Source organism: Amblyraja radiata, chromosome 32 (assembly GCF_010909765.2).
Source record: "Amblyraja radiata isolate CabotCenter1 chromosome 32, sAmbRad1.1.pri, whole genome shotgun sequence".
Classification (NCBI taxonomy): domain Eukaryota; kingdom Metazoa; phylum Chordata; class Chondrichthyes; order Rajiformes; family Rajidae; genus Amblyraja; species Amblyraja radiata.
Genome location: NC_045987.1, coordinates 11966280 through 11978450, shown reverse-complemented (window position 1 = coordinate 11978450; position 12171 = coordinate 11966280). Strand labels below are relative to the sequence as shown.

Below are 12171 nucleotides of genomic sequence, written 5' to 3'. Positions count from 1 at the left end.
TTTCTTTAGGCTTATGCTTGTTCTGAATTAAACACTGCATATGCAGAGGATTCTGAAGATAATGGAAGTGTGCTGAATCGTTCTAATTTGTGGACAGTCTGTAAATGAAAAGTGATGTGAGAAAATTGGTCAGCAAGACCAAGATTGGTGACTTTTCATTTAAAGGAGAAAGTTAATTAGCTTTTATAGAACTTGTGGCATCTAATTAAACAAGTGGAGAAAACATTTCAATGTCGTTAATGTGACTATAAAGCTGTAGAATACGAGTGCGTTTCTAAAATAAAAACTATGGACAACTGAAGTATGATGGTAACTTTTCAGTTAAAAAAAAAAGTTCTAACATGTTTTCTAAATATGGACATTTCAGAAGATTGCTGATGACCTTGAACATCAGTTATAGATCAAACGGCAAATGCAGTGTGGGGTCATGCAAATGGGGGCTGCATAGAATAAGTTTAAATTATAGATGTTTTCACACAAAATGATGGTTCTTATCATGGGATTGCAAGGAAGTAAGATTGGTTTTGTTTGCTATACCTTCTGTCATTTCCTCCTCTCTTTCTCTGAGTTATCCTGTCTCTTTACCACTGTTCAGATGCCCCTGCAGAACATTCTGAAGGTGCTGGTTGCAGACTGCAGTAAGTCCAATGGGGTATCTCTATCTTCATTGGAAAGGCTAAAGGTGAGGTAGCTTTGGATGTAACCTGTTTCTTTGCCTGGTTGTCTTTGATGCATGCAAATGTTTGGTAAGGGTAGAGAATTGATGGAGTGGGTGTGGGAAGGAGACGACTTTCATGACGCTGTTTACTTTGCATGACTGTGGCTTTTACCTCTATGCTGTATTAAACACAATCCTAAATTCTGTTACTTTAACAATTTGTTTACGAGCTGATTTTGCTCTTGCTTGAATTCTCTCTGATTTGCTCTATGGATGTGTTCTGAATATGTGAATTCACTCTGAATTCAAAGTGTAGATTTAAGTAGCCATGGATGATCCATAGAGTCAAATGGTATAGTCATCATTCAGCATGTCATGCTTGTGTGTGTTCTTTCAAAGAGTCACTGAATTAATAATAAAGTTGATTTGCATGCATTCAGAACAGTTTCCTTGTCCTTTGTTTGGTTTAGCTCCAATCTTTTGTGTGTCTATCCAGGCACCTACAGCCGAAAAGATGGTTGATTGTCCCATTTTCTGGCTTTCTCCTAATTAAGTGTCAACTGTGAATATCCCTCCTTTGTTTCCTTCTGATAAAGAGTTTAGCAGCTTAACTGTTAGTCCTTCCCAAAGTAGTCCTGATTGGGGAAATAGGCAGCATGGGATTTTAAACCGATTATCTTTTTGTTAGCTATGGAAAATTGTTTTAAATCTTCGCTGTGTCAATATAAATGTTCTGTTTGCAGCACCTCGTATTTAAAAGATGAAAGCGCTGCTGAGTTAAGAGGCTTCATAGTGCATGTAATTTCATCATTTGGATTCCAGATATTTCTCTTAGTTCCTTGTCTAAATTTTGTCAATGGAATAATTGAATCCAGCGTGCAATTATCTTTCGGAGTTAAAAACTATTTAGTTGGCTTTTATCTGTTTCAATGTTTAATTCCAATTAAGTGGTTTTCTTTCATGCTTTTCGCTCAGCTGATTTCAATTATTTACAAATGCAATAACTTTCAGCGTGTGTTTTAAAAATTCTAACAGTGGAAGAATAACAAGTTTAATTTAATGAAGAAGTTTTCCTGAAGTGCTGTACAGAAACGTAATCTAATTTGGCAGCAGTCCAAAGAAGAAAATATTGTCTGTTTACTAAAATGATTTCAAAGGATACGGATATTCAGTTGTGAAGCAAGACAGTTTGGATGTGATCCATTAGAACTAAGAAAAATAAGAGATTTGGTTAATGCAATCAGCATACAGAATACTACCAAGCATTGACAGTTTTTAATCTTGCAGTTTGTTTTAAAGTTTGATAAGGCAGACCAAGGAATAATGAATTGGAATAACTAAATAAGAAAGGGAACATTTTCTTGATTTTGAAGTGTTGATTAACTGAATAGGGACACTAATAATATATTTTTCTTTGTGACATATTGATTAAAAATTGAAATGCACAGCTGCTCACTTTCTTCGTTCCAAGTCCATTTTTATTTTTATCCTGTTAGGAATATATTGAAGTAATAACATTTCAGTTGATACATTTAAGTGAACAGACCGTGCCTTGGTGCAGAAATTAGAACAGTCCAAGTAATGGCATTGAATCTGTAAGTTGATTCATATTTCAGCTTGCCCGTACTGGCATAAAGAGGCACTGTTTGTGAAAGGTAGCTAATTACCTGAAACACTGAGTCAATAAAATCAAGGCTGTGATTGAACAGAATGTACTTTGCAGAGAATCTGTGCTGGCATTCAGCTAAAAACATTTATAGAGAGGCAATCTGAATTAAATAACGTAGGTTGCATTAAGATCAAGGGAATTTATAAGTGTTGTGTGAGAAAGAACTGCAGACGCTGGATAAAATCAAAGGTAGACATAAAATGCTGGAGTAACTCAATGGGTGAGGCATCATCTATGGAGAGAAGGAATGGGTGACGTTTCGGGTCGAGATCCTTCTTCAGACTGGTGTTGTTTATAGGTGTTGTTAAGTAAAATTGTGGAATGCAGTTATATTGTGAGTGTAGAACTTCCAACTCCAGTTGTGTTTATGATACATTTTCAATATCCTCATCATCGTGGCCCTTGCAACCCCTCTTTCTCCATCTCTCCCCCCACTGTAGTTGTACTAGTTTTACTATCTTCCTGGTGAGTTCCACTGTCTGTGTAACCCGTTATCGACTATCTCCCCCCCCCAGCCAATAATTGACCATTGTGGTTTCTACAGTTCCTTGATTATTGTTGCTTTTTGTATATCTCCCATTCATTTGTCCTAAATACTGCATATACCTCTCGTTCCCCTTTCCCGTCTCTCAGTCTGAAGAAGGGTCTCGATCCGAAATGTCACCTATTCCTTTTCTCCAAAAGCTTTTCACTGTACCTCGGAACATGTGACAATGAACTAAACTAAACTAAACTAATTCAGAGATGTTGTCTGACCCGCTGAGTTATTCAAGCTTTTTATATCTGTCTGCATCTTTAGACTTCTTGTTGGATCACTCAAAGATCTGGGCTTGGAGAGTTCTGTGGGAGACAGGGGAATAGGTGAGGAAAATGTTAGGAAATGATAGGACATGTTTAGAGGGATATGGACCAAATTTTGGCAGGTGGGACAAGTGTAGATGGGACATATTGACCAGTGTGGGCAAGTTGGTCCTTAGGGTCTGTTTCCACGCTGTAAGACTATGATTATGTAGAAGGAAGAAAATATTAACCTTGAAGTTTTCAAAGGAGTATAGTTGGTAAGCATGGTAGGGAGGGCTGGAGAAAGAGTTTCACTGCAAAGCAGCAGTGACTCAGAGTTGCATCATACATTTTGAACAGAAGGCTCGAGTTGGGAGCCACTTGACTATGAAGTTGCATTACTGAGTTGGAGCAGAGCTAACAATGATATGCAGTTGAAGATTTAAAATACATTATTTTTAGTGACAGGGCAGACATTAGGAGAGATGCCTAGAAGTGTAGAAAATGTTATTTGTGTGGAGAAAGCTAAGCTCGTTGAAAAGATAGAAATAAGTTCCTCTGGTAATGGAATCGAGAGTGCACAGATGTGCAGAACACTAGGCTGCATGTGGTTTTGTTAAACCTACGAGGAAGCAACGGTAATGTTTGTGGGAATGGGCCCAAACTGTTGGGTTGATGTAGGTAATTTGCTTTAAAAATAAAATAAGGCTTTGCTGTTTGATTCTGCCGGGAACAAGTGAACAGACTGAGTCTTTGTTTTTTGAAAAGAAAGGTAAAAATGTTTCCTTGTTGATGTGTTGATCATTTTGAAGAGTTTTGCATGTGGGAAGAGCAATACCAAAGGCAATTAACCTAAAATTGTCATTGAGAAATTAAATGGGTAATTCTGTAGAAACTTCTTTCGGCAGAAATTGGGAGGAACATGGATTGCCACACCTTCATCAGTAGTTGAAACAAAATCTAAAAGGGCATTTAATGGGTAGTTAAATGAACGAAAGAAGATGATGGGGAGCAGAGTTCAATGTTGATAGGTGGATGAGGAAGGATGAGATGAGACCTATGTCATTATATATAAAAGGATATTCAGCCCATTGCTACTTCCTTGATTCTCAGAATGAATTATCCAGTTCTTCCTACTTCCTGATTCTTTATCCATAGCCCACAAATCCTTGTTTTTTAAGTTGATATCAATTTCCGCCATGAATATTTCTATTGAATCTTCTATTCACCGTTCTTGCATGCAAACTAGGTGTGATCAGAATTCTTGACTCAACAATTAATTTTCCATGATAGTATTTGAAGCCCATATTCCAGGAATTGATCAGTAAACAGCTCAGGCCAATTCCTAATGTTTTACGACCCTAAAATCTGTTTTACTCCTGAACTTAGCTTATAAAAAGCTTGGTATGAAACCAACTGAAGAAGTGTCCTGACTTGAAACGTCACCCCTATGTCTCAGAATATTACCTCCAACTTACTAGCATTAAATACCACAACCTGCTATTTGCATGCAAGATGTAAGAAATTTGATTGGATAATTGAATGCCTTTAAACTTCATTAAAGGCAATAGCAACCAAATTTAAAAAAGGTTAACTGGCTGCTTGACTCACTGAGTTACTCCAGCAACATGTATCTTTTTTTTAACTGGCAGTTTAGTAAGTAACTTCTGCCTATTCCCCAGCGTCTGATTTTCTGCTCTTTGAAATGCAATAGTCAATAGTTAAGAGCAAGGATGTTCATTAAAATTTGCCTGATGCTAGATGCTCGTGATGCCCTTGGCTGTCAGCTGAGCATTCAACATTCATTCCACTACTTAGTGTTAGAAAATAATCATATGAATGTCTAAATGAAATCTGACCCTTGAGGATGCCGTACCAGAGGTTTCAACAGGACAGAAATATTGTGATGGAAGCATGTATTTCTTTGAGCTATGTGATTGAACCCTTGCCTCCCATCCATGCACAGCTCCGGCAAGGTAACATTAAGGAGGAGCTGTATTTGGATACTTAATCACTTGCATACAAGGACACTTGGGCTTCTCGAACATTGAAGTTTCCAAGTTTGTCACCATCCAGAAATATATCTGTTTTGTGCCCCAAAGTAGATAACTTTATAATTTTCCTTTAGTATTTTCCTTTAGTATTTGAAGCCCATGTACCAGGAATTGATCAGTAAACAGCTCGGGCCAATTCCTAATGTTTTACGAGCCTAAAATCTGTTTTACTCCTGCACTTAGCTTATAAAAAGCTTGGTATGAAACCAACTGAAGAAATGTCCTGACCTGAAACGTCACCCCTATCCATGTTCTCCAGGGATGTTGCCCGACCTGCTGAGTTACTCCAGCACTTTGTCCTTGTAAACCTGCATCCGCAGTTCCTTGATTCTATTGATGATGTGCAGTATTCGTAATGATGACAAATCTCCAACATATCTGAATGTTGGTGGATCTGAGTAAAATTCTGATAATCTGGTATCTGGCTTAAGGGTATATGGGCGACACGGTGGCGCAGCCATAGAGTTGCTGTCATACAGCGTTTGCAGCGCCGGAGACCCGGGTTTGATCCCGACTATGGGTGCTATCTGTACGGAGTTAGTATGTTCCCCCCTTGACCTCGTGCTTTTTTCCCCTGAGATCTTTGATTTCTTCCCACACTCAAAGACATACATGTTTGTTGGTTAATTGGCTTGGTATAAGTGTAAACTGTACCTCGTGTGTGTAGGGTGGTGTTAGCGTGCAGGGATCACTGTTCGGAGCGGACTCAATGGGCCGAAGGGCCTGTTTCCGCTCTGTATCTTTAAACTAAACTAAATCCTGATAGGTTGGCATCTGGCTTATACATTAGTGTGGCAACCAAATAAATCTATTCCAGGCCAATTTTTTTTTTAAAGGCAGGAATGTGTACCTATGCTTTGGAGGTGGAGCCAGAGTCCTAAATGCTTATACACTTTTGCTTGTCAAAAGCTTGACAAATACAAACAGAAGCCTATTTCATGTTTTATTAATGCAGGGGTCATTTTCTGTGGCCTCAGTGAACATATTACAATATTAAGTAGCCTATGTATTAGTAGCCATCTAATATTATTAATATTCAGCAGCCATCACCTAATTTGAGGAAGGACATATTGTGCTCCTGTAACATGTTTAAAATAAAAAGTGAAATAAAGATGGGGTATTGATAGAATAACATGGTATAGATTGTAAAGTATGCTAGTTGAGCACTACCCATCCCCAGGAACCTGCATTATCAGAGTCACTGCTATTCTAGGCCATTTATCAGCAATGTCATGTAGTTTCAATGCTATTGCAAATCATTGGGCTACAGCAGAGAATACCTTGCAAACATTCTGTGTTTATGAGACTGTTGATGTGAATATTTTGTTACTTTCCATGTGGCACACTTAAGATATTTATGTTATACCTGTCCCTGTTTTAAATCACAGTAGTTTAACTTTGGGGCATTAAAATATAGTTACATTTTCTCTGATGAGTAAGCTATGTTTTCTGGAATCAACATATTTCAGCAGTTTTCTTTGTGCCATCTCCCAAATTCAGCAACCTTCATACGATCCTGGTCTTGGGTGGTGTCTGTGTGGTGTTTGCAAGTAGGGGTTTCCCCTTGGTGCTCTGGCTTCCTGCCACATTGCAAAATTGTTAATTGCCCCTAGCATGTGGGTGAGTAGGTAAAATCTGGAGGAGTTTATAGGAAAGTTAGAGGGACAGTTGGAGGGGAAAAACTATTGGGGAATGCGATTACTCCGTGAGTCAGCATAGACTGAAATGACAATAAGAAATTATGATGGAACACACTTGCATATGACTGACTATTCTCTTTCATGGCACTCAAAAAAAAATTGCCTGATTTTTTTAGTGTTTCGAAGTCTCATTTTGAAAGTGGGAATGCAACTAAAAGGATCATCATGAAGGAAGTAGAAATGCAACTAACTTGAAAGGGTTTTCAGAAAGAGCAGTCAATTAATAGAATGCTACCTGGCCACAGCCGGTAACACCCTAAGATCTAACATTTTCTTCCTACTCCTGAAATAATAATTTGATACTGGTTTTAAATTGTATACCTTTTGTATTTGTGTCTTTCCGTTGTTAGCTCGAGTTACCAATGCAAAAAGTGAATGACCAGAATTTATTTGAAAGTTGAATGGTCCTACTATGCTACTTGCCTGGAGCATAAAGTCCCACTTGTACTCTGCACCCATTAGTGTGATGTAATGTCATGGATACCCATTTGTTATTAAATTCTGTCCGATTTCTTTTGCCTCAATTGCCTTAAAATGTAGGCTATTAGTGAAACAATCATGATAGTTAAACTGAAAATCTCTATGAACATCCAGTAAGTGCACCAGTTCCTTGGTTTATGTTAGTTTTATGAAGTTGTCAAGACCTCAATAAACCCTTAAACAATATTCAAAAGATTATTCAGCATGTTAAAATTTTGAAATAATATTGCAAGCAGTTCCATCAGTCAAAATCTTCTCTCTAGGCCAGGGTGAAAATGTCAGATTAGAGAGCATAGGTTTAAGGTGAGAGGGGCAAAGTGCAATGGAGTTTTGTTTTCACAGAGTGATGGGTGCCTGGAACGCACTGCCACGGCTGGAGACAGATAGGATAGTGGAATTTAAGAGGCTTTTAGATGGGCATATGGATATGCAGTGAGATTAATTTAACTTGGCATCATGTTTCATGAAGACTGTCTGCCAAAAGGCCTGCTCCTATGCTGTACTGTTCTATGTTCTGTGTTCAGTAGTAGGACAATGATTTCCCTGTCATTTATAACCCAGGAGGCTTCTCTCCTCCAGCTGGGAATCAACCAAATGTACAGAATCCATGTTAATGATAATTGATATGTTTGATTCCACATGGTCAAAATTTTTACTTTTTTCTTCACTAGAAATATTGAAAATAAGTAAGTAAGTGAAGCAGCAAAAATTTCTGTGAATATTTTTAAAATTCATCAACAGGATCGGCATGCTGCTGACAATGCCAACATTTATCGTCCAATAATAATTGGGCCTGAATTGAGGAGGTAGTGGAGAGTTACCCACTTTGCACGAGATCAAGTGTCACATGGAAGCCACACAAATAGAAGATAGCAAATTTCCATATTTGAAGGTCATTGGTAAACCAAATGGGCTTCAAGATAGCTTGGTTCCCCAATTAATTTGCCAAATTAACTCAATTTCCACCATCCCTACAGGAATTGAATTGCAGGTCAAATACTCTCATTCAAAACAAAATACTAAACTCCTGGAGCCATACAGCATGGAAACCTGAATGCCAATTTCGGCATTCTGTCGAGGAGCTTAAATAGCTTTAAGAAATTGGCAATTCACATGCAATCCTACCTATTTTAATTAACTGGTCAATGTTCATTGAATCATGTAATTGTGTGTGCCAATCATCACTAGTTCAGTCAAGAATCTAGTTATTAAAGCCTAACTTGGCTGTCTTAACTGTTGGCTGAGAAACAATAACTTTGAAAAATATGAATTCAAGATTCTTCACTGTTTGTCCATCCCCTCCCACATGTTAGATCAACTTTGAGAGGTTGGGTACATGGCTTTTTGTTTTTAATAACTGTTTGTTTTATTTCATCAGGCCTGCTTGGAAAATGACATTGATAAACTTGGCAGTGAACAGAAGGACAACGAGGCTACGATTGCTCTTATCAATGCCTCCAAGAGTAGCTTGCCAAATACAACAATTGTAACACCGCATGTGAGACAGAATGAAACCCTCTCCCAGGTCTGTTTTTTGTGATTATTCTTACAGTGCCCTCCATAATGTTTGGGACAAAGACCCATCATTTATTTATTTGCCTCTGTACTCCACAATTTGAGATTTGTAATAGAAAAAATCACATGTGGTTAAAGTGCACATTGTCAGATTTTAATAAAGACCATTTTTATACATTTTGGTTTCACCGTGTAGAAATTACAGCAGCGTTTATACATAGTCCCCCCCCCCCCCATTTCAGGGCACCATAATGTTTGGGACACAGCAATGTCATGTAAATGAAAGTAGTCATGTTTAGTATTTTGTTGCATATCCTTTGCATGCAATGACTGCTTGAAGTCTGCGATTCGTGGACATCACCAGTTGTTGGGTGACTTCTCTGGTGATGCTCTGTCAGGCCTGCATTGCAGCCATCTTTAGCTTATGCTTGTTTTGGGAGCTAGTCCCCTTCAGTTTTCTTTTCAGCATATAAAAGGCATGCTCAATTGGGTTCAGATCGGGTTCTTGGTCCTCCAAAATATTCCAAATGGAATTTAAACTGGAGGTGATTGACTTGGCCACTCAAGAATTGACTTTTTTAGCTTTGATAAACTTTGTTGCTTTAGCAGCATGATTGGGATCATTGTCTTGCTGTAGAATGAACCGCCGGCCAATGAGTTTTGAGGCATTTGTTTGAACTTGTGCAGAATATGATGTGTCTATACACTTCAGAATTGATTATGCTACTACCATCAGCAGTTATTTGTATCATGAATCATGATAAGTGAGCCAGTGCCTTCAGCAGCCATACATGCCCAGGCCATAACACCCCCACCACCATGTTTCACAGATGAAATGTTATGCTTTGTATCTTGGGCAGTTCTTTCTCTCCTCCATACTTTGCTCTTGCCATCACTGATATAAGTTAATCTTCGTCTCATTTGTCCACAAGACCTTTTTCCAGACTGTGGTTACTCTTTTAAGTACTTCAAACCAGTGGTTTGCATCTTGCAGCGTAGCCTCTGTATTTCTGTTCATGAAGTCTTCTGCAGACAGTGGTCATTGACAAATCCACACCTGACTCCTGAGGAGTGTTTCTGATCTGTCGGACAGGTGTTTGGTTTTTTTTCTTTATTATAGAGAAGTCTTCGGTCATCAGCCGTGGAGATCTTCCTTGGCCTGCCAGTCCCTTTGCGATTAGTAAGCTCACCAGTGCTCTTTTTCTTCACAGTTGATTTTGGTAAGCCTAAGGTTTGGCTGATGTCTCTAACAGTTTTATTCTTGTTTCTCAGTTTCATAATGGCTTCTTTGACTTTCACTGGCACAAGTTTGGTCCTCATATTGATAAACAGCAATAAAATTTTCCAAATGTGATGGAAAGACTGGAGGAAAAACTGGGTGCTGAGAGCTCTCTTATACCTGCATTAAGGAGGCAATTAAACACACCTGAACAATTAAAACACCTGTGAAGCCACGTGTCCCAAACATTATGGTGCCCTGAAAAAAGGGGACTATGTAGAAACACAGTTGTAATTTCTACATGGTGAAGCCAAAATGTATAAAAATACCCTTTAATAAAATCTGACAATGTGTACTTTAACCACATGTGATTTTTTTCTATTACAAATCTCAAATTGTGGAGTACAGAGGCAAATAAATAAATGATGTGTCTTTGACCCAAACATTATGGAGGGCTCTGTATATAAACATGTATACTTTTCCTTTAGTTCCCATTTGGATTTGTGATGTGTGACTTTACATTTTAAAAGTATGTTAACTGATCTCAGTGATTAATCTTTCCAATGCAACCTATGTAATGATTTTGTTAAATGAATCCTGCAAGTGCAAGAAGGCCATGGTGTTTAATAAGACTGATTCTTGAGAGCCTATATGATAGAACATTTTGTTCAACTAAATCCTTGCAGCTTATTTTTCTCTAGTTAGGTATGTCTAGATGTTTCATTGCTATGGGAATAATAGTCAAGCCACAACATCATAATCTTGTTTACACCATATACCTGCTCTTGGCAGGCAGGGTCAGATGAGGAATGAAACCTGCTCATTGTGTTCGCCGATGCAGATTTGGTTAGCTCAGTGGAAGAATAGAAATGAAATTAAAATTTTCCTTGCTAGCACCAGTTAATTAGTTTAGAGATACAGCGCGGAAACAGGCCCTTCGGCCCACCGACCAGCCACCCCCGCACATTAACACTATCTTACACACACTAGGGACAATTTTTACATTTACCAAGCCAATTAACCTACAAACCTGTACGTCTTTGGAGTATGGGAGGAAACCGAAGATCTCGGAGAAAACCCACGCAGTTCACGGGGAGAACGTGCAAACTCAGTACAGACAGCACCCGTAGTCGGAATCGAACCCGGGTCTCCGGAGCTAGTTATCTAGTTGGGAAATAAAAACAAACTTTTGGAGAAGCTCAGCATGCCAGGCAACATCTGTGAAGGGAAATGGACAAATTACATTTCGGGTTGGGACACAGTCTGAAGAAGTGTCCTGAACTGAAACTTTGTCTGTACACTTTCCTGACTCATTGAGCTCCTCCAGCAGTTTGTTTTATATTTAAGCTTCCAGCATCTGCGGTCTCTTGTGTCTCCCGCTGGTTGGGGAAAATCCTTTCGGGTAAACTTGTGGGAAAAGGTGGCTTTTCATTACACACTTAAATTTTAATTTTTACTTGTGTAGATGTTGCATCCAACTGGACAAGACCAAAGTGAAGAAGGCAGGTAGGAGCATCCTTGATGTTTCACTAACCAATTTCTCACAACTAGATGGTTTTTCTTGCACTCATCTCCCAGTAAAAAGCAGTAAATAAAGGAAATGAAAATGTTTTAGCTGGGGAACAACATTCAGAATTAAGACTACATATTTTTTCTGAAGCAATTTTGAAATATAAAGCACTAGTTAAGGTGAAGATAGAAGAATAAGGGTAGTGATGTTGATCACTGGAAGTTAGAATTAAAATTATCCTTTGATAAGTGCAGTGCAGAAGCAATCCCCTCCCCTCATTTCATCATTGAATAACAAAGCTTCCCTCCTTTTTGTGCGATTTATCGAAGCTGCTTGCCATTGACGCTTAGATCAAAGGAACATTTTCATTTGTCTAATCATATGTCAAACAACACGGCAACAGGTCCACTGGCACACCAAGTCTGTGCCGGCCTTCCACCACCCACTTACACTAATCTGTATTTATTTTCCCCACATGCCCTTCAACTCTTCCCAGATTCGTCTATTCCCCTCTGTACCTGGGATAACTTTCAGCAGCCAATTGACCCACTGACCCAAGTGTCTCGGGGAAGTGGGTGGAAGCCAG

The 12171-nt window shown here is 38.7% G+C and overlaps 1 protein-coding gene across 3 annotated transcripts in view; it reads left to right on the top strand.

Moving 5' to 3' along the window:
• Positions 1-12171, top strand: part of golga2 (golgin A2) — a 75251-nt gene that overhangs the window by 12061 nt on the left and 51019 nt on the right. For 2 of the 3 annotated variants that reach the window (XM_033048724.1, XM_033048723.1), the window contains exons 3-5: positions 596-682; positions 8720-8866; positions 11541-11581. In XM_033048724.1, the coding sequence (XP_032904615.1) occupies positions 596-682; positions 8720-8866; positions 11541-11581 (275 nt within the window). The remainder of the gene's footprint in view (positions 1-595; positions 683-8719; positions 8867-11540; positions 11582-12171) is intronic. The other variant, XM_033048726.1, reaches the window with a different exon arrangement.